The sequence below is a fragment of the Syzygium oleosum genome, unplaced genomic scaffold, assembly GCF_021117445.2.
Source record: "Syzygium oleosum isolate NSW1041296 unplaced genomic scaffold, Sole_v2.1 Sole_v2.02, whole genome shotgun sequence".
NCBI lineage: Eukaryota > Viridiplantae > Streptophyta > Magnoliopsida > Myrtales > Myrtaceae > Syzygium > Syzygium oleosum.
This window is the reverse complement of record NW_026607486.1, coordinates 13,824,463-13,844,638: the sequence shown is the minus strand read 5'-3', so window position 1 is coordinate 13,844,638 and position 20,176 is coordinate 13,824,463. Positions and strand designations below refer to the sequence as shown.

Sequence of the window (20,176 nt, the reverse complement as noted above, 5' to 3'; positions counted from 1 at the left end):
TTTATACATAAAGAGTACTACTACTGGATCTATTCGTAGGGCTCTTTCTACTGTTTGGAGGGATTTTTTTTAAGGGATATTAAATATATTTTTGGCGAAAAAGTATAAAAGGGGAAAAAAAGGAAAAAGAAAACAGGTACCCGCGATATTCCATTATTCCGTCCTCGAAGAAGAAGGAATCCAAGGCTTCGATTTGCTACTTTAGGGTTTCCTCCCGAGAGGGTCGTTCCGATTTCGTTCCCATCGATCGGAGAGAGCGGGGCTTCCTCCCGATCGGAGCGCCCGTTCGATCTCGATCGCGCTCCCGCTCCCGCTTGCGCATTGGCGGTTTCCGGATTCCGGCTGCTCGCCCGGCGCTCCTCAGGTACTGTGCTCGGCCGGGTTTTTTTCTTTTCCCCGAGTTCCGCCGTTCTTGTTTTGTGGTCGGCGGGAATCGCGAACGGGCGGAGCCGGCAGCGGCGGGGGTGGGGGGTGCGGGGTTCCGCGCCGCGGAGGTGGGGGGTCGGGATTGGGGCGGGCGATTCTGGGTCGCGGCGGGCGCGGCCGTCCCCATGAGCCTAAGTTCTTGACGCCGATTGGTTGTGATTGAGAAAGATGGGTCTTGGACGCCGGGAAAAGAGTAAACTTTGGGGGCGGATTGAGCGTCAATCCCGCGGGTTGTGCCTTTGCTAGAGTCGTGTCCTTTCCTTGGCTCTGCGATGGATGTGAATTACGCCTTAGCTTTGATTGAGATGTGTCTTGTGTTGATTAAAAAAAAAGATGCTGATGTCTCCGGACCAAAAAAGATGGTCTTGGATGCCGCGAAAAAGGTAAACTTGAGGCGGAAGTGTCAATCTCTCGGATTATGCCTTGCTGGAGTTATCTCCTTTCCATAGCTCGCGATGAATATAAATTAAGCCTTTTCTTTGATTTTAATGTATTTTTGTGTTGACCAAAAACGGTGCCGATATTTCCAGACAATAAGAGATGGTCTTGGACAGTGGGAAAAAAAGTAAATTCGAGGCGGATTAAGCGTGAATCGCGCGAATTGTGCCTTGCTAGAGTTATCTCCTTTCCGTATCTGCGCGATGGATATTAATTAAACCTTAGCTTTGATTGTGATGTATCTTGTGTTTACCAAAAAGATGCCGATATTTCCAGATAAAAAAAGACGGTCTTGGACGCAGGAAAAAAGTAAACTTGAGGCGGATTAAGCATCAATCACTCGGATTGTGCCTTGCTAGAGTTATCTCCTTTCCTTATCTCTGCGATGGATATTAATTAAGCCGTATCTTTGATTGAGTTGTATCTTGTGTTGAATTAGATCGTGAAATTGATGGCGAACCCGCAAGGGAACCATCAAGAACCAGCCCATGCTTCGTCGAATTTCAATGGCAACGGGAATATCGCAGCGGCGGCGGCAGTGACGGCGGCGCCGGAGAGTTCAGGCACGACAACTGCAATGAAGCACAATCCTGGAATCTCCATGGACTGGACCACAGATGAGCAGGCTGCACTTGAAGAAGGCCTTGCTCAGTAAGACCCTATTTTTTATATCTCTTTTCCTTTGGTTAGGTGATGTTTGTGTGACTTCATTTCAGGTTATAGACAGATGCATTCATACTATGGAATTTGACTTCTACCAGCAGGGGGAGTTATATAATGTAGCAAGTTCATATAATACCAACATCGTGCAGTAGTTGTGAGACCCTCATTATAGCATTTAAAGGAAGTTGTCACATTGTTCGCTTCTCCTGCCCCATTTTTTGAGCAAACAAAAATAGGTTCATTTAGGGTCGCATGGGTAATAGAAAGACTGATGATACTTTCCAAGTTTGGTCTATAGCTTTTTTCATTTTTCCATCGGGACATCTACCTCATTGATGTTTCTAAAAAGTTTTTTGGGACTTGATGATCTGTTTAAATTTGTTATTACCCAATTTGTACCCGTTTAAGTACTTTTTGCTGATTGTTTACCAGATATAACAGATTTACTAATTTTGAGAGAGAGAGAGAGAGAGGCGATAGGGAGGAGAAAGGGGAGATAAATCCCCAAGAAAAACTGTGGCTGCAGGCTTGAATAAGCCACTTGTTCAGTTCATTCCTTAGACTAGATAAAGAGACAGAAACAGCATATATTTATCAGGCAAGGAGTCTTTAGAATTAAGAAGTGTTATTTCTGCATTAAGTGAGCCATCATATCTCTCATCTGCATTGCGTTCTCCATAGAAAACAAGTGGGTGACAGACAGCTTAGAAAATTTCATGTGTTTTAAATTATAGTTACCTATCTTAAGAAGAAAATTAAATGAAGCTTCAGGAGACTTAGAAGCTCTTGATACCAAGTTACTTCATGTTGTTTTGATCTAGCCGAGTTAAGTCATAGTGACATCAAATTCAGCCGTAAAGCCTGTAATTCTAATCTTTCTGTGGGGAACCTTACCCTTGCCACAAGCATATGAGGAATGTTTACCCTATTATCGTGATAATGACAATTTCATTTGTTCAACTGTTATATTCCTTTTCATGCATGAATAACATTAGCAATGTGGTGTCATGTCTGCAGATTTGGCTCGGAAAATAAGGTGATTTGCTATGCAAAGATAGCTCTACAGCTGCAAAATAAAACAGTTAGGGATGTGGCATTGCGTTGCCGATGGATGTCGGTAAGCTTTCATGTCCTTTGCTTCTGCAGCCGTTCTTTTCCATAGGGTAATGCTCCTCCTATTAGTAGTTATCTTGAGGCCAACAACAAAACTTAGTTATTTCTTCTATCCTTTCTTTCACGCATAGCTGCAATATTGCATAAAACTGGCATAGTGAAGGCCATAATATGCTTTTGTGATTTAAATAAAAATGAAAAACCTGTCCTTAGGTCAATTCTTCCTATTTGTCCATGCTTTTTTCTTTGCCTAAATGTGAAAAGGATGACATAATGTCTTACCCTTTTCTTTAGAAAAGCCTTGAGAATCTGACTCGGGTGGACCATTGCTTCTCTGGTTTTATTGTCATCTCTGTTGGCATATCTACTTGCAGTACAGAATTAAACTTTTTGATTTTACCAGACAATTCGATCAGATATGAACCATGTTTCAGTTAAAGGTTTTCTCTCCCAATAATTTGTCTTCTTTAGGTTCCAAGGTATATTTGCAGATCAAATTTGCAAGGTAATTAGTTCACTGGAACATAAAAATTATTTAAAGAATTTCATTACGGGGTCGGATTTTTCAATGGTCTTCTCAGCGGAAAGGTAAAGCAGGTTAAATTTGATGTGCTTATTTAAGTTGTGCTTCTTTCTGTTACAAATTAAAGTATGAAGAGTTGGAAACTAGACTTAAGTACATCCGTTTTTGTACAGAGACCTACTTTTATCGTGATATGATGTTTCGGGTTGTGAGGTGACAGTTTATTTTGTCTTGCTGGTGAATGTGTTGTGACTCTCAGATAAATTGTTAAGTTATATTACGCTATGTCTCAGACAAAATCCATGGCTGATTTTGGCCTTTAGTGTATGGTTGAGCACATTTTATTTGTCTCTATTGTTCTGATTTCAAGAGAGCATGCAGTAAACTGGATTATTGAAATAATAAGTTGGATAGTACAAGGGTTTTGAGATTTGCTGATAGCGGCTTGGACAGCACTTTTGCTCTTACTATGTTTTATCTTTTGTCATGTGTCCTATACTCTCTTTGTTTTTTTTTTTTCTGTCTAGAAAAAGGAGAGCAGCAAGAGACGGAAAGAGGAGCATAACCTAAATAGGAAAAGCAAGGATAAAAAGGTTTGTTTCATTGCATTATCTCATTTCCAGTTTGATGTTTTAGTTTTGATAATATGTAAGACCTTTTCCTAAGGTACGATTTTGCAAGGTGGTGTAGTTTTGTATTTTCCATCCCCCCTGGTCTCTGTATTTTCCACTAGAAATTATACCAAGTCGCTCTGTGGCTGGCTGGAGGGTTGCCCATAAATGGTAAGGGCCCAAATCAGAAGCCTGAGCCCGACCTTCGTTGATTGGCTTGTGCTTTTGACTTTGAAAATGTTGGGAAAGTGTAAAGCTGTCCTTTGAAACATGACAGGAAGATTAGAATCTGTTCATCTGTCTCCTACAATGGCACAAGTTCAATCATGATTAGTTGTTGTAAGATTATGTGATAGCTGTAATCTGCACTGTGAAATCTTTGTTCTCAGTTTTTGAATTCGGATCAGACATTTCATGTACTCTATAGTGATTGATGGTCTTGAAACAGAAATTCTTGTGAACTTTGATATTTTTATGCTGAGGAACTCGGTTGTGCTAGTAGCTCATAGTTACCACACTTATGTACTCATTGTTCCAAGTACATACATGTAGAAGGGTCAAGTGTGCAAGTGCTCCATAGAAACGTTGATGAGCACTTGCACACTTGACCCTTCTATTGTTGAATTGAACTTCCGTGTAGGGGGGCTTATAGACCAAAGTATTTTATACTTGGTTGCATGAACTGTACTTCAACCTTTTGCCTGCAGACAAACGAAGTTTTGGAAAGAATTTAGGCTAAATGCTTTTCTTCTTTTTTTGGTGAATCCAATTATGGTTTAAGGACTTTAATAGAATATGGTACTTACATCTACACTCGGAAACTTCTTTGATGTGACATTTTTGTTTGTTTAGGGCAGCTCTGAAGATGTGAAACTGTTTCCTGGAGTTGTACATTCTTATCTATCTCTTGAGTTGTAGGCTAATATGTTTCTTGTGCATCGTTACTTTCAATTGATATTGTTGTGTCTGCTGTAGTTTTACACCACCTTATTGACAAACTTCTCTGGAATATCATGTTGATTTTCTCCACAGGAAAGGGTAGCCGATCCTTCATCAAAGTCTTCTCAGTTTGCTGCCCGGCCTAATGTTGCTCCATATATGCCACCAGTGATTCCTATGGACAATGATGATGGCATTCCATATAAAGGTTAGTGACTTTTGGCTTGAAGAAGTCTGAAGTTATATTTTGAAGCTTAGGTTTTTGGCATTTGCCAAACTTGAATGTATATCGACAGTCCTCTGCGGATTTCATGATCTGTGATAGAGAGGTTTTGGGTCTTTCTTTATTGAAATAACTTGATGTTTTTGCTAGGACTAATCTGATTTAGCTTCTTGATCTGAAAAGTGTGTTTTGACTGGTAGAATTTCTTGACAAACTTTAATGTCATTTACCTGATACATCTAAGATGAATGGGACATTTTATAGTTTTCAGCTTTTTCCAGAGTTTGCAAAGTACTTGAGCTTAGGGAGTTTTGGCTTTGAGTACCATGACATAGCAGAGATTATGTATACCTTTCGGTTAGTACACAAAACAAAGCAGTGTCAGAAGTTCACTCGATGTCGAATAACTGTCCAGGAAGCATCTTTAGCTATTGAAGTTTCACCTCCCATCTGTTTCCATTGTAGGTTGAATTTGAAGTATGAAATAAATTTAATTACCAACTGACATCTCCACATGATTTTTTTCCCTAAATTGAAAAAGGGCCTTTGTTGGCTGCTGCTTTTTGCAAGCTTGACAATGCACCTTACTTGTCTGGAAATTATCCAGCTTCAAAATGCATTATTTTATTATGCTGTGTGCATTTAGTTGTTTGGTACGTGCTAATGAATTTTCTTCATTTGTCTTTATGATTGTGTCAACTACAAAATTGTTTCATTCTATGTGCAGTCATTGAATTGAAGAAACTTTTATCTGTTAATTTTGTGTTAATGATGCAATTTTTATGCTGAAAAATTGTCACATGCTGTGCAGCAATTGCTGGTCCTACTGCAGACCTTCTTGAGCAGAATGTACAAGCCTTTAATCAGATATCTGCAAATTTCGCAACATTAAAGGTGAAGCACTTTTGTCATTATTGGTTCAGACAATTTTTGGATATGAAAGTGTATAACAGTGTGGACCAAACTTCATAGCTACACTCCCATTTGCAGTTTTGTTTCTATTTTCAGCTTTGGCTTAGTAAACACTCTTGATTTAGATTTTGATATTTTCACTTGGTGCCTGTATTGAATATTCGGTGTCATTTTTGGCAGTGTTTAGCATGCATTTTATTTCTAAGCCTATGGATGATGTGCATTCATGGCCATTTAATATTCCTCTCTTTTTCCTTTCTTCTGTGTGCATGTGTGAACACAGTTGAGTAACCAGATGGTTCATGTCCAGTTCCAATTGACAACTGTGCGATACCCAGATTCTGGTTGAATTAAAGCAAATTGTTTCCTAATGCTCTTTTACTTTGTTTTTTGTATCAGAAATACTTACATGAGCTGGTTCGTGATGTTTAGAGATGTCTCATTTATTCTTGAGCTACAGGAAAAGAATAAATTAACTTACCATGAATCACTCGTGTCACTTCATAGTCATACACAGTATATTGGGGAGGATCAGTGATGCATGGATCTCGCTTTTTTTATCTGAAAAAGCAATCTTGCATCAGCTCTGTGCTGTCACTTAATGTTTTACAACTTTTATTCTGCATTATCTTCTAGCACCATTTCCAATTGACTACATTTTATAATGGTTGTTAGACGTAATGCAAAATTGAAGTGCTTAATATTATATAGAGAGCACGTAAGATGTTGCTCTGGTCTGCAATTATTGCTTTTCTTATGCTGTTCTCTTTAATCAAGGAATCAGTGGAACGTTGAACTAACTCTTGGAATTCTTTTCTTTCAGATTCATGACAACATTGGTCTTTTTTGCCAAGCTCGTGAAAACATAGACAAAGTCATGAACGAGTGAGTTGTGTATATTATAGGTTTTGATTGTTTTATCTGTTCTTTTGTGGCACTTGAGGCATCGTCTATTGACAGATATCAAGTGGCAATATAAATAGCTATGGCTATCACCAGCATATGTCAGTGATGGTGCCTTACATGATGCTGTGAAATTATTGTTGATTAATCAGTATGATGTCGATAAATTTCACATTATTTGACAGCATTAATTTGTAGACAAATTGTGCTTTTCTTTTCCTTTTCACTTTGAGATGATCTCTATATGATGTCACTTCATTCACAACTCTCATTTTAATTCATTCCTGAAGGAAGTAATCTAAAGCTATAGAATCATGGACTACAGCATATTATGTCCATTTCTAGGCAGATGCTGTAATTTTGCTTACATGTCTCGTTCATGCGAGACCACCTACATTATATGTTTCAATCATAGAGCCTAACAAGGTAAAAGAAAGTATGACATATCATTTGTATATTTTTAGCCCCTGTTAAAATTGATGGATCTTGTATTTTATGAATTGCAGTTTGAGTAACCAGCTGGACATAATGAAGCAGATGCCACCACTCCCTGTTAAGGTGAATGAAGAGCTAGCTAATACGATTCTACCCCGAACAGCACTTCCACCGCAGTCCTGATCCTTTGTTTGCCTCTTATAGCTTTGGAACGGTGCCGAGAGATTCCTACTTCAAGGGTTGATTCGTTAATCGATATCAACCATCTGGGAGGAGGCAAATTGTCAACTAAGTGGAGCCGTCTTTCCCAAATTGATAGATGTCATTAGTAACTCCATTGCTTCAGTTTGTGCAGAGTCGTTTTTTTTTTCCTTCTTTTTTATTGGATAGTTGATGCTGTACATGTCAAAATAGAGGTGGTTTAAGGTTTAGGGAATGGCTGGAACAATAAGCAGTTCGTTAGTTACTTTTGGTTTTGGATTTCGGGAATTTGTCTTTGAAACAATCTAGTACTCTCTAGAATTCTCGTTGTCACAGTCGCTTTGGGTAGGTGGTAAAGTCCAACTCTTTTCGTCGTATGTAGGACTACAGGAATTGAATAAATTTCGATTGATAGTTCTTTCTATGATCTCCCTTTGGATCTCCCCTTGAAGGCTTTCTGAGGCATGATCAGGGAGAGCGGCAGGCATCTTCATTGCCATTATCGCTACCTCAGGCTTCACCATCTGCTGGTGATTTAGCAGCACTGTGCTTAGCCCAAGCAGGCGAGGTCGAGTCACTCCTTTCCCAAGTAACCTCCCGAGTGCAAAGTTTTATGTATTGGCTATGCCGTATTGGAGTTAAGCCTTAATGCAGCCTGGTGAAGGGGCTTGCCTGCGCCCAATCCAACATCGTATACCCTAAGGCCTTGGGAAGCAATCTGAAAATTCTCGGCAAATCTTCTGAAATTGGGATTAATCAATTGCAGCCACACAATATTATATTGCCCTAATATCCGTACTGTTGCATAAGATCAACTGAAAGAGGCACGGTAACTTTCTTGATTTCTCGGTATACCTCGGCCGCACAGAAGGAACCGAAGGTATCGTAGATTCTGTCACCAAAGTAGACAAGCTACAAAACAGGCCCTAATTTGGTATTCTGCAACGGTATCGGCATTGCAAAGCTAGATCAGCGCAATGTTGTCTCTCTATTGTTAGATTTGAAGAGTTGAGAACTGTCGCGTTGGCTAGCCTTCCGCACAAGCTCATGTTTTGCACTGATAATGTGCTGAAATTTGGCCCTTTAAATAGGAAATCGAAATACGCCTTCCGAAATTCTGAAGACGTGTCCTCTATGCTTAATAGAACTTGCGCCTTTCGATATGGTAGTGTAAAACAACTCAGAATGCAAGCAGACTAGTCTCAACTAATATGGGACTCACCATCTTATAGTTACCATTTGTCAAAATGAACCTCAAAGTAAACAAACAACTAGCTACAATCCAAAAGTAGTGTCAGGTATGTATGTGCATTTATGACAAGTGAACAAAAGAATACGTGTGCACGCGCACGAGAGAGAGAGAGACGGGACAATTGGAAGCCATTGTCGTCCACGAGAGACTACCTACAGAAATACCACCTGAACAGAGCATTATGCACATCAAAACAACAAAAGGGTATGCCCTGCTCCGCATTGAAAGGCCTCGTGTCTTCTCATATGTTGGGGCACATTGACCATGGTGATAAATCCTTACTTCCCCATCACAATCTATTTCCTCTTCTCTTCGACTGATTGCACTACTCAATTACAACCTACTTGTATATCCATTCATTGGCACGGCCACCAGACTCGTCCATATCTATGAAAATGCTAACTGCCTGCGACAAAAGCATCATTTGTTGCAATCAATCAATATACATTCAACAGTCCTAATCATACCGTACCCTCTCTATGCCTCAAAGCAAAAATTAATTGAAAGAACATTCCATCAAGTGCATGCAAGTTGGCAAATGACAACTTCTGTGGACATTTTGCCAAGTGCTGGATCGTATCTTTACCTTTCCTATTCTTGGACGCTCTTTTGACTTTGCTAGGCTGTTTCTAATGTGTGAGACAGCTCCCCAGCATCTTAATGTGTTCGCCACGTCATCGAGCCTCAGTATATACTCCTCTTCAGTTAGCGGAAAGGATCTCTTGGGGGAAAAAAGCAGAAAGGCACATCGAACAGAAGGTTCAGAAAGGATTTTCATCCCAAAACTGATATAGCAATATCCTTAAATTTCATCATTTCTTTCTAAAAGCGTAACTGGATACTACCAGGAAACCGAAAAATGCGGGTCAACCATCCACTGACCTGTTCAAGGTACTTCCACATGACATTGAGTGCCAGAAGATTTCTTCCCATAAATTCCTGTAATGTATAGCATTTATAATCATAACTGAAGTGCCGGAAGATCAGTATAGACAACCCAGTTAATCCAGTGCAAAGAGAAATTGCTAGACGAGAGTACCTAAAGAAAATGTGCCAGCAGATTAGACTTTCAGTTGACACATTCTCAGACATATAAACAGTGATTCTGTGCCAGATTCTTTTCTAAGAAAAAGCTCAGAAATACCAGTCTTCCGGACTACCAAAGCTCTTGAAAGAGATGGGTGTTCAGAATCAAGTAAGAGAAGCAAGATATAATCTCTAAGAAGTCGAGAGGTGAATCAACCGTGTAATTGACTGCTTATCGGAGTCAAAACAAAAGAGTGGAAACCTTAAGCATGATAGATAATAGTCTCATATGGATTCTACCTTATGTTTGAAGCTCTACAGTTAAACACAAAGGTCTTCCATTCTGAACCGCTCAGAAAGGCATGAACACAAAAGGCCTAAAAAGTTTTGTTGAGTCAAAGGACACCGAAATTGGAATAATAGAGCAACTCGAGCACAAGAATATACCTTCTTTATAAGCTGAATGTCGTATGACCTCCCATATTTGTTTCTAATAAGTGTGGCAAGATCTATGCCGCTAAAGGTGGAATCATCCATGCCAACAATCCTTTCAAGCTCCTCTCTGAGCGATTCATCACTTACCTGAAATATCAAAAACAGTAGCACAGATGCTAACCATAAGATTCTTGCAGCACAACCCTACATTTACAGGGTTAAGAATTGAAATTATACCAAGTCATACTTGGCAAATGAACCTTTCTCCTATATTCGAAAAGGCAATAGAAAAAATCCAGGAAAAGTGGACAAAAGAAAAAGAGGAGATGAGATGTTCTTTCCCTACTTGAGAGCCAACAGTCTCTAATAGCAGGCTCTTAGAGTGAAAGGACGTGATGGAGAGAGAAGTGAAATCTTAAACATAATTAAGATTTATCTTCATGTTATCGATGCCATCCAAGAAACAGATGAGGAGCATGAAAGGCTCATAATTGAAGATGAAGGAATCAACTTCTTTTGCTTGTCAGTAAGCGCAGTCAATTTCTTTTGCTTGCCAGTTCACTCCATAGATAATGAATCATAATTAAATTAATGATGATTTTAGCAATTTTCAAAATGTAGACTTGCAGTCCTTGAAGATGCAGAACACAGGAAACAAAACAGCTGACTAAGCCGAAAGTCCAAAACAAGAGACAAAGACAAACTAATTGCTCTTTCATCTTTCATTCCTCTGTCAGTAGCCAAATATTACTAAAATGGGTGAAAATTGCTGCACTTGATGTTTCTTTTGCAATACTCAAAGTCTCATAAAATGTTGAATCCCCAGAGTACTAAATCCTTGATAATTAATATTGTATATTTTTTTACTAAAACCAGTAACAACCAAAATATTGAATTGGAAAACTAGCATCACTGGCTAAAGGATGGTCTGGCAATTGATGAAACATACATAGTTAAGTACAGGAAAATAAGATTACCTCTCCTTGGTCATCATTGGTAGAACTTTCACCGTTAGGTTCATCTTCAGAGTTCTCTGAGTCCATCCCATCACCCACTGAACTGGAATAGACTGGCCCATGTCTTCTCGAGCATGGACTGGGTTCTACTGAAGGCTGTTGAGCAAGGAAAAACATGCTTCCATTTGGGGAAAAATATGAGCCAGAATACCCTAAACGCGGAACCTTCTTGCATTTTCCTTTAAAAGAGAACTCTGGGATCCTCTGAGACCAATTACAATGATGGCATGGCAAGAGACTTGTCATATCCTCTATATCACAAAAAACATGGATTAAAAATTACCACGTAGCTAACGGAATGACTATTTCCTTTTTTCTTTATTTTATGTAACGATAATTTCACAAATCAACAAATCATATCTAATGTTTTTCAAGAGGAAAAAATTTAATCAAGTGCTTTGGAGATATTGTGAAGAATCTGAACTAAGAGTTTAGAATCGATAAACCAACTTTTCAACATACAAAATGAAGAGGGAAACAAAATCCTGCTAGGTAGATGCATTTGCATAGTCTACTGAAGTTGACATATTTTCTTCGTTGGCCATCTCTCCTGAAGTTGATGCAGCTGCAATGGACTAAGAGAAGTAGAACTAGAACACAACCAGACCGATGCGACACACACAAAGTGTTGCAGACAAAAACTCTCAAAGCCTGTACTTTTCTAAAAAGAGGCAAATGTCTAAACAAATTGAACATGACAAAAAAAAAGACTAAAAACCCTAGAATCCTGATATCACTCAACGAAGATAAGATGTAAAACTGTAAACTATTTATCCCACTGGGGCATAAACCTGCATTAGAGCTCAGTACTATTGTCAAATACTCCAATGGCATGCTCCTTTGGATGGATAAAACACAACCTTGAGTTTTAAACGGTTGTAGATTTCCTTTGATTGCCAGAAACTCTGGAACCACATTACTGAAGCTTTCTTACTTAAGTACAGTTTGTTCCTATTATCCTAGAATCTTCTTTCTTTCAGAAACATGCATGTGAGCTTAGTACAAACTCCTCTCTCCCTTCTTTCTTAGCTAAGAATTACCCCAACAGATCTTGTTACTGGCCATATGTATGTGAGCTTTATACTTCAGAATTGCATCCAAGATGATAATAACGTGTGCTGTCCTATGGTGAAATTCCGTCCTCTTTACCAGTCATGTCAAAAAAAGTAAAACCAAGCATCATGAAAGGACGATGACCAACTGTGGTCATTGGCCAAATAGATTACTACAGCAGAACGAAGTGATCAAAGATGAACACAGCCAAGATTACTTGCGTACTTATAGAACTGCAATAGGTCACTTCGAATAGCAAAAAGGCCAACTCAAAGACAGCCCTCCGCAATCAGGGTAAACTAAATCGAGAAGGCATGGACATACACTTCCCAACAGTGGGTATACACTCGGCGACTGATCCAACCGACATGGATGTATTTTTGCACTAGCAAAGCGGTTGAGCAAGCACATAAACTATGAAGCTTCCGATCCATATGGGTTTAAGTGCTGGAAACTTGCTTTCTTAGCCAATTAGCCATGCCAGGTACCAAGTCTCATTAACTCAAAAGCAAGCTCAACGTTCCACTTTCTCTTCCCTTCAACTTTCACGTATTCATTTCATAATCTAAAAATCGCTATTCGGGTTGAAACGGAGGCCCCCCAAAAGCACTCTCTGTTTACTTCAGAGTCTCCACAGAGGAATAGGAATAAAAAAAAACAGAGGACGACGTCATTGTACCACAAAGATATTCCCACTCGGGCATCCGCTTGTCAACAACCTTTCCAATTTCTCCAACTTGCACGATCGAATTCTAACGACCCCAGTTCAGAAAAGATGCTCGAAAGAAAGAGAGACAGAGAGAGAGAGAGAGTTTACGAAGTGGGTATCGTCCGTGAAGAGTCAGCTGGGTAGTGGTTGGCCACTGATAGCTTTCTGAAGCTTCTGCTTGGGAAGAAGCCCAGAGAGAGAGAGGGAGACGTGGAAGGGAGAGAAGGGGAGATGTGTGGAGCAGTTTCTTCTCTGCAAGTGGATACTCCAGAGTCCACAGAGACAGAGACAGAGACAGAGAGACAGAGCAACAATTCTCCTGTATGTTTATTTAGCGGTATATACGGTTTTCTTGGCCACTTGTGAGTTCTTTCTTGCGTGGCTAGTGCGTTTCGGGCATTTCAGCTCCTCTTTATCCCTTCTCCCCTTTTTCCTTTCTTCGAATAAATACCACGGAAAATTTCAAACCATCCCTAAACACAAATACCTTAAAATTTTAAACTCTAATCTCACTCACCGCGACATAAAAACCCGAAAATCCAAACTTATACATACGTGACATATATACTCTTTATTTCAGTTTCGGACAAATACCACAAGAAATTTCAAGCTATGCTAAACACAAATACCTTAAATTTTACTCTAAACTTGCACGCTGTGATTTAAATACCTGAAAATCCAAACTTATACATGTGTGATATATATACCCTATATTTCAGTTTTATCCGGGGGTATTTGTCACACTGGTATAAGTTTGGGGTTTTTTTATGACACACCAAAAAGTTTAGGATATTTGTGTCAGAATAGACAAGTTTAAAATTTTTAATGATACAAAAGAAAGTTCGGATAATTGTGTCAATTGAACATAATTTAAAGCGTTTTTGTGATATTAACTTTTCTTCTTTTCTTGTTCTTTATTTTTAGTCTTTGAAATAACTCAAGAAGAGAAATACCATTTTACTATGATCGGTCTATAAAATTAATTTGTTAATTAACGTGGCGGACTGCTATTAGATATCGAATACGATCTATCTAGTTGTATACTCATTTGTAGTCTAGCACTGCACTCAATAAGACGATTTTATAGACGAGCTGACTTTTTAAATTCGAGTGTAGGATCAGGGTTTTTGGAGTAACGCTTTTTTCGTAGAAGAACTTTGTTATTTCTAGAAATTTTACGCTCAAGCATCAAACTCCGAAAAAAAATGGCAATTTTTAAAGAACCAAACACTATTTCAAAATTAGAGAAGATACACAAACTTTCGAATAAAAGAATATAAAGAACTATCAATCACTAATTTACAATTCACGAGGCTCGCAAGGTATTTCGTGAGCTCGGAACTCAGATCTCTACCCTCAGTATTTTAACATCAAAATTAAAGCCATAGCGAGCACCAAACTAAATAAAAGTACATTTCCTTAGGCCACTCAAGAAAAATATGCAAGATGCGAAGGTTGGTTGAGTTCTAAAGTAAAAAAGCAAGGAGCAAAAGCGGATTTAGAAGATGAACATTGACAATACTATATTAAGAGATAATGAAACAATTTTTCACCCCCCCAAATATATGATGATGTGAAGAGTATACATAGGTAGATACGAATCATTCAAGAGGGGAGGCGACCCCCTCGGCCGGCCGCCCGCCCGCCACGGCGGTCGCCACCGGTATCCTCGCTTGGAGGCGGCGGAGAAGACGTGACACGGCCCGCAAAAATCTCTCCGGCCGGCCGAAAAGGGAAGAGAAAGAAGTCGTGGGTGCACACTGCCTTTGACTCCCACCGAACGTGTGCTGGTCAACCTCCATTATCATCACGCCGGCCATGGGGGGTGCGAGGAGGAAGACGGAGGGTGAAGAGACTGCCCACCAACTTCAGTTCGTTCGTGGGCGCCCGTCAGTTTCCCCTCAGCTTCCTGTTTCCGGAGATTCTCGTCGAAAAACCGACACCGCGCGCCGAATGCAGAGAACGAAACGATCGGTTCGCTTCTCGACGGATGTGATGGGATGATGGTGTGATCGCTCTACAGCTGATTCTGTCTTTCGTTGCCATATTAAATCTGAGTTGGTGTCACGACTCAGTATGTTTAGAACCTCTGTCTCTCGCTCGCTCACTCGAGAAGTTTGCTTTTTTTTTTTTTAAAAGAAATTCTATTGATATGACCGAGCTCAATCCATGTATTCTATACATGTCAACACACCTCAGTTGATTCCCCAAGTGGTGGCATGTATGTAGGACGGAAGGACACTAATTTGAAGGGCTCATGATGGCAAACATTTGATTACATTCCCAGGTTAAGCAGATTTGCAACAACGAAAGTCAAAAGATTCGACTTCTAAGGAAAGTGTATCAAGTTAGGTTACCATACTCCATGTTTATGTTAGGCTAATAACTCGGCTAGATATGGATTTGATGACAGGCATGGCATTCCTAGTTGCTACAGGACTGCAACCTGTGTTCATATGTCATCCTCCTGATGCCCGGCCTCCCCGTTATCTCTCGCCCGATCTATTCTTGGTAATGAGAAGGTAGTGCACAGCTTCAGGGATATGCAAGACGTGGAGGAGGAGAGGAAAAAATCTTCTCCCACCGGTACAGAATTTTCGTTCTCCGTAACTGCATTCTAATCAAATGCCATGGCTTTGCAATTTTGTCTGCTTTCGACTTCACTGTTTTGCTTCAAGAGTTCTTCCCGAGATCCATAGTTGTGAAGTGCTGGTCTGCTGGTGAATTCAAAGAGGTGCTTAACTGTCTCGAATCTGCTTTTGGGTTTTTCATCATGGTGGGGTCGAGTCTGCAAAAAGGGTAATGAAGGCGACTCATGTAGCTTCATTTACGTCATTCTGCATGAAACTGGCCATAATGTTGCGCTCCGCACAGCCGCAAATTAGAGGGTGGCACCACAATAATCTTAGGACTTGTATTTGATCCTAAATGAGTGCAGTTGGCTGATGCAAATGTGACCGTGATCTCTGCTCGGTTGCTTTCGAGATGTCGTTGAATTCGGGAGGGTATGTGGTTTCAAGGCGCTTCCTTCTAGTGCTATCAGTTCTCTTCATTTCACGGGTTAATCTGGTTAGATCAGGCGATGCAGAACCGCTTCTTGCTCTCAAATCAGAGATTGATCCGCTGAATTCCTTGAATTGGCAAGGAAGTGGGGTGTGCCAATGGCAAGGAGTCAAAGAGTGCATCAATGGGAGAGTCACCAAGCTTGTGCTTGAGCATTTGGATTTGAGCGGCACTTTAAATGACGACATCCTCAACCAGTTAGGCCAATTGCGCGTGCTTAGCTTCAAAGGCAACTCCATATCAGGCCGAATCCCCGGTCTCTCTGGCCTCGTCAATCTCAGATCTCTCTATCTCAACGATAACAGTTTCACCGGCGAGATCCCGAGCTCCCTTTCGGAGCTGAACCTCTTGAAAGTGATAGTCTTGGCCGGTAATCGACTTTCCGGGACTATACTGGAGTCTTTTCTCCGATTGGGTCGGCTCCACACTCTCTATTTGCAGGACAACTTATTTACTGGGACCATCCCTCCATTCTACCAAGCCGGTCTCGCGTTCTTTAACGTGTCTAACAATCGACTATCCGGTTCAATTCCCGCGACTCCTACCCTGATGAGATTCAATGCTTCATCGTTCTCGGGCAATATAAATCTCTGCGGTGAACAAGTCCATGTGGCGTGCAACAGCAGCGTGTTACTGGGGCCTTCAATTAGTCCTGCGTACCCTCCTATTGCGCCGAGCTCTAATGGGTCGGGTAGAAGAGCAAAGCCAATGAAGATCGTTTTAGGGACGGTAGGTGGACTAGTGCTGCTCATAATCATTTTCGGCTCATGGATGGTCTCGAAAAGTCGTGGCGAGAGCAAAGCTTTGGGGGAGGCAAGAGGCAAAGAGGGCGTGAGTGAAGCAGCAGAAAGCGAGGAAGAGCCGAGTAGAAACAGAGGCACTAATGGTGGGATACAAGGCGGGCCTGCGTTGGGAGGCGAAGAGCTGGAGGCCGGGGGTCTGGTGTTCTTAGGAGCAGGTGATCAGAGGATGAGCTACAGCATAAAGGACTTGTTGGACGCATCGGCGGACATGCTTGGAAGAAGCACGGTGGGGACTACTTTCAGGGTGGAGATCAACTCGGAGTATACAGCAGCCGTCAAGAGGCTGAAGAACGCTAACTATCCGAGCATGGACGACTTCAGGAGAAGAATGGACGTGCTCGGGCGACTCAGGCACCCGAACTTGGTGCCGCTGCGGGCCTATTTCCAGGCCAAAGAGGAACGCCTTCTCGTCTACGATTATTATCCTTACGGCAGCCTCTTCGCGCTGATTCGCGGTACGCTCGGTTTCTCTCATTTTCTCGTCCTGGTTCTGGTAGATAAAACAGCGACTAGATTCGTATGCAATGCATCTACTTGAGCATCCATCCTATTCTCTGCAGGATCATCGGGGACTTCAGGAGGTGAAAAGCCTCTTCACTGGACGGCGTGCCTCAAAATAGCCGAAGACGTGGCCACCGCGCTTCTCTACATCCACCAGGACCACGGTATAACCCATGGAAACTTGAAATCTTCCAATGTGTTGCTCGGTCCCGACTTCGAGGCATGCCTGGCGGATTATGGTCTCTCCTCATTCCAGGATCCGAATTCTCCTGAAGAGCCGAGCACCGTTTCACTATTCTACAGAGCTCCCGAATGCCGAGACATACGCAACCCAATCACACAGGAAGCGGACGTCTACAGCTTTGGCATCCTGCTGCTGGAGCTCCTGACGGGCAAAACGCCGTTCCAGGAACACGGGTCCGATTTGCCGGGGTGGGTTCGGTCGATCGGTGAAGAAGAAATGGAGAACACGGGCGATTCCAATCTAGGCAGGGGCGTGTACGAGGAAAAGCTCGAGACGCTCTTGAGCATCGTGATGGCTTGCCTCTCCCCCGCTCCCAACAACCGGCCTTCGATGGGGGAAGTCCTGAAGATGATCCGAGACTCGAGGACGGGATCCGAAGCGTCCTCCGGCCGCAGCGACCAGCCGTAGGCTAGCATTTCCGACATGCTTCGTCAATCGACCGAAATACTTTCGTGAAGATGCGGTTCTTGCTTACGCAGCTCGCTCGGTACTCCATTGCGAAGAATTTACAAGATGGCAACTTCAATGTAATCGAATTTAGCCGCCGAGATTGCACGCTCAGAATTACATCGCGCGACATGCTATAGCTAGCAAAGCATCTTTTGATCAATCGGGGGCGTTCTTGCTTCCGAAAAGCCAAATTCTCAAACTTACAAATACATAATTTTCGCATTTCCAATTAAATTCTCACAAAAACTCTAGATTGCCTCTATGTTCTACATGTAAAATTGTACAAAATAAAAAAGGAAAATTCCAAATCATGATCTGAAATTGAGCATAAAGTGACTATATCAGTCTCAAATAAGAATCCGACCTCGTGCGGCCAAATGGCATTTCGTCCTTTACTTTTTTTTTTCTTTTCTTTTTTCCTTATTCTGTTTCTTTCTTTTTCTTTCTCCTTGTTCCCTCCGCTAGCCATTACCGGGCCTCGTCGATTGGACTCAGGTGAGGGCAAGAGTTACCCTCGCCAGATCTGGCAAGTGTCGCCCTTGCTCGCCCAACCCAGGCGAGGCGACCTTCGCTCGGCGTCGGCGAGGGCGGCTCTCGCCCGTCGAGGCAAGGGAGACCCTTGCCCAACGCCGGCGAAGGCGGCCCTTGCTTGTGACCGGCAATCTCCGCCGGCCATCGACGAGACGCGGCGATGGCCGGGGGGAGTGAAGAGGGAGAAAAGAAAAAAAGATAAGGAAAGTAAAAAAAAAAATCAAAAAAATCAAAAATATATATTTAGAATTTTTTTTGGACTAAAATACCCATTCTCCGACGGCCAAAATAGTCACATGTTGGCTGTTGGCCGGCCGAGTGGCCAAAAGTCTATATTTTGGACAATCTGGCCAGCTTCGTGCCCTTATTCGAAACAAGGTCCACCTCAGGTCCTTACGCGAGGCAACCTGGCCACTTCGGGCCCTTATCCGAAATCCTCCCCGAAAAAGGAATCACAGACCTTATTTTTCAAACCACAGCACCCTGAGCTTGGGTGCATGCACGGCATGAATCCAACAATAGGGGAAGTTTAACAAAAAAGAAAAAAAAACAAAAGGAGGGAGGGGGGGGTGTGGCATCAACCAAAGAAAGGAACACACCAAATGGGTGGCGGGGGGAAAAGAGAAAGAAAGGTGACAGAAAAGGAAACCCAAGGTGGAGAGTCCACAATGATCGGGCATCAAATGCCCTCTCTTCCCTCTTTCCCCTCGTGGGGGATTCGCACTGTTGCTGAATTCCAAGATGAGAGAGGAGAGGAGAGGAGAGGAGAGGAGCCACTCACTCCCTCCTCCTCCAATTATATATTAGTTCTCTTTTGCTCCCAAAATCGAATAACTTATCCACAAAATTTGCGCAAAAAGAAGAAAAAAACCGAAAGAAATTCTCTCCCTCTCTGTCTCTCTCCTCTTCTTCTATTTTGGCATCGACCGCCGATTTATCTAATCCGTCGAAAAATCCGAGGCATATTCCAATAAAGAGGAGGGGAGAAAAATAGCGCGGGCGAGGGAAAAGGGGAGGGAAAAAATGGAATAAGAAATAGAGAGAAATGTCCATCCCCTTGGGCAGCACCACCCCAAAAGCAGCAGCAGCAGCAGCAAAATACGGTGACGACGACGCCGCGCGAGAGTTCGGTTGGCTTTCCCCTAACTTTCTTCTCATCGTCACATGTATATATTTAAACCGGTGTCGGGGGAGGGCGACCTGCTACGGCAATGCCGTGCCGTAGAATCGAACGAGGAGCTACGAGGAATACGTTATCCGGGGCATAAAATTGATCTTATTTTTATTTTCTTGCGCATGAAGGCGAGATAAAAGAGCCGGTTTTTTTTTTCAAACTGATCATATTTATTTCTCAACCCCCCGAAAAAAAAAAGAGAAAACGAGAGATTGATTATATTTATTTCAAAAAAAATTTTCCTTTTTTTTAAGCGAGAGAAAAAAGGACGAGCAACCAATTAGGGCTCTGTCGGAAAGTTGAGGCCCAAAAAAGTTTAACGTTCTCTTATTGCTCCCCCTTTCTCTCTCCTCTCTCCTGCGCTCTTGATTCTGTGCGCTCTGATTTTTCTGCTCGCTTTGCTCGCAAATTCCGCGTTCTCGATCGAAGATGGTGTGAAGAGGAGCCGACCCAATTGGGCAAGCTCCGATTTTTCCCCTCGCCGAGCGAGCGGCGGCTGCTCCGATCAATTCTTGATTTTGGCGGCGGAATC

At 41.9% G+C, this 20,176-nt stretch overlaps 3 protein-coding genes across 5 annotated transcripts; 2 read left to right on the top strand and 1 right to left on the bottom strand.

Annotated features, from left to right (window-relative positions):
• The first annotated feature begins 132 nt into the window (after window positions 1-132).
• Window positions 133-7,811, top strand: LOC115681839 (uncharacterized). Of its 2 annotated transcripts, XM_030605923.2 has the most exons (9): window positions 133-364; window positions 1,304-1,515; window positions 2,545-2,644; window positions 3,691-3,756; window positions 4,807-4,921; window positions 5,748-5,830; window positions 6,672-6,733; window positions 7,258-7,309; window positions 7,391-7,811. In XM_030605923.2, the coding sequence occupies exons 2-9, from the start codon at window positions 1,316-1,318 to the stop codon at window positions 7,436-7,438; spliced, it is 726 nt and encodes a 241-aa protein (XP_030461783.1). In that variant the 5' UTR covers window positions 133-364; window positions 1,304-1,315; the 3' UTR covers window positions 7,439-7,811. The 2 variants fall into 2 exon arrangements, with proteins under 2 accessions (XP_030461783.1, XP_030461781.1); XM_030605921.2 differs by having other exon boundaries at window positions 7,258-7,811.
• Window positions 7,476-12,954, bottom strand: LOC115681840 (uncharacterized). 2 transcript variants are annotated; one of them, XM_030605924.2, is made up of 6 exons: window positions 12,849-12,954; window positions 11,078-11,367; window positions 10,113-10,247; window positions 9,522-9,578; window positions 9,226-9,360; window positions 7,476-9,045 (listed from the first exon to the last, which is right to left on the bottom strand). In XM_030605924.2, exons 1-6 carry the CDS (start codon window positions 12,871-12,873, stop codon window positions 8,980-8,982), a joined length of 708 nt encoding a protein of 235 aa, XP_030461784.1. In that variant the 5' UTR covers window positions 12,874-12,954; the 3' UTR covers window positions 7,476-8,979. The 2 variants fall into 2 exon arrangements, with proteins under 2 accessions (XP_030461784.1, XP_056164838.1); XM_056308863.1 differs by lacking the exon at window positions 12,849-12,954 and adding an exon at window positions 12,157-12,798.
• A 2,867-nt stretch (window positions 12,955-15,821) lies between these two features.
• LOC115681822 (inactive leucine-rich repeat receptor-like serine/threonine-protein kinase At1g60630) lies at window positions 15,822-17,897 on the top strand. The gene is made up of 2 exons (XM_030605896.2): window positions 15,822-17,208; window positions 17,323-17,897. The coding sequence occupies exons 1-2, from the start codon at window positions 15,864-15,866 to the stop codon at window positions 17,895-17,897; spliced, it is 1,920 nt and encodes a 639-aa protein (XP_030461756.1). The 5' UTR covers window positions 15,822-15,863.
• The last annotated feature ends 2,279 nt before the right edge of the window (window positions 17,898-20,176 follow it).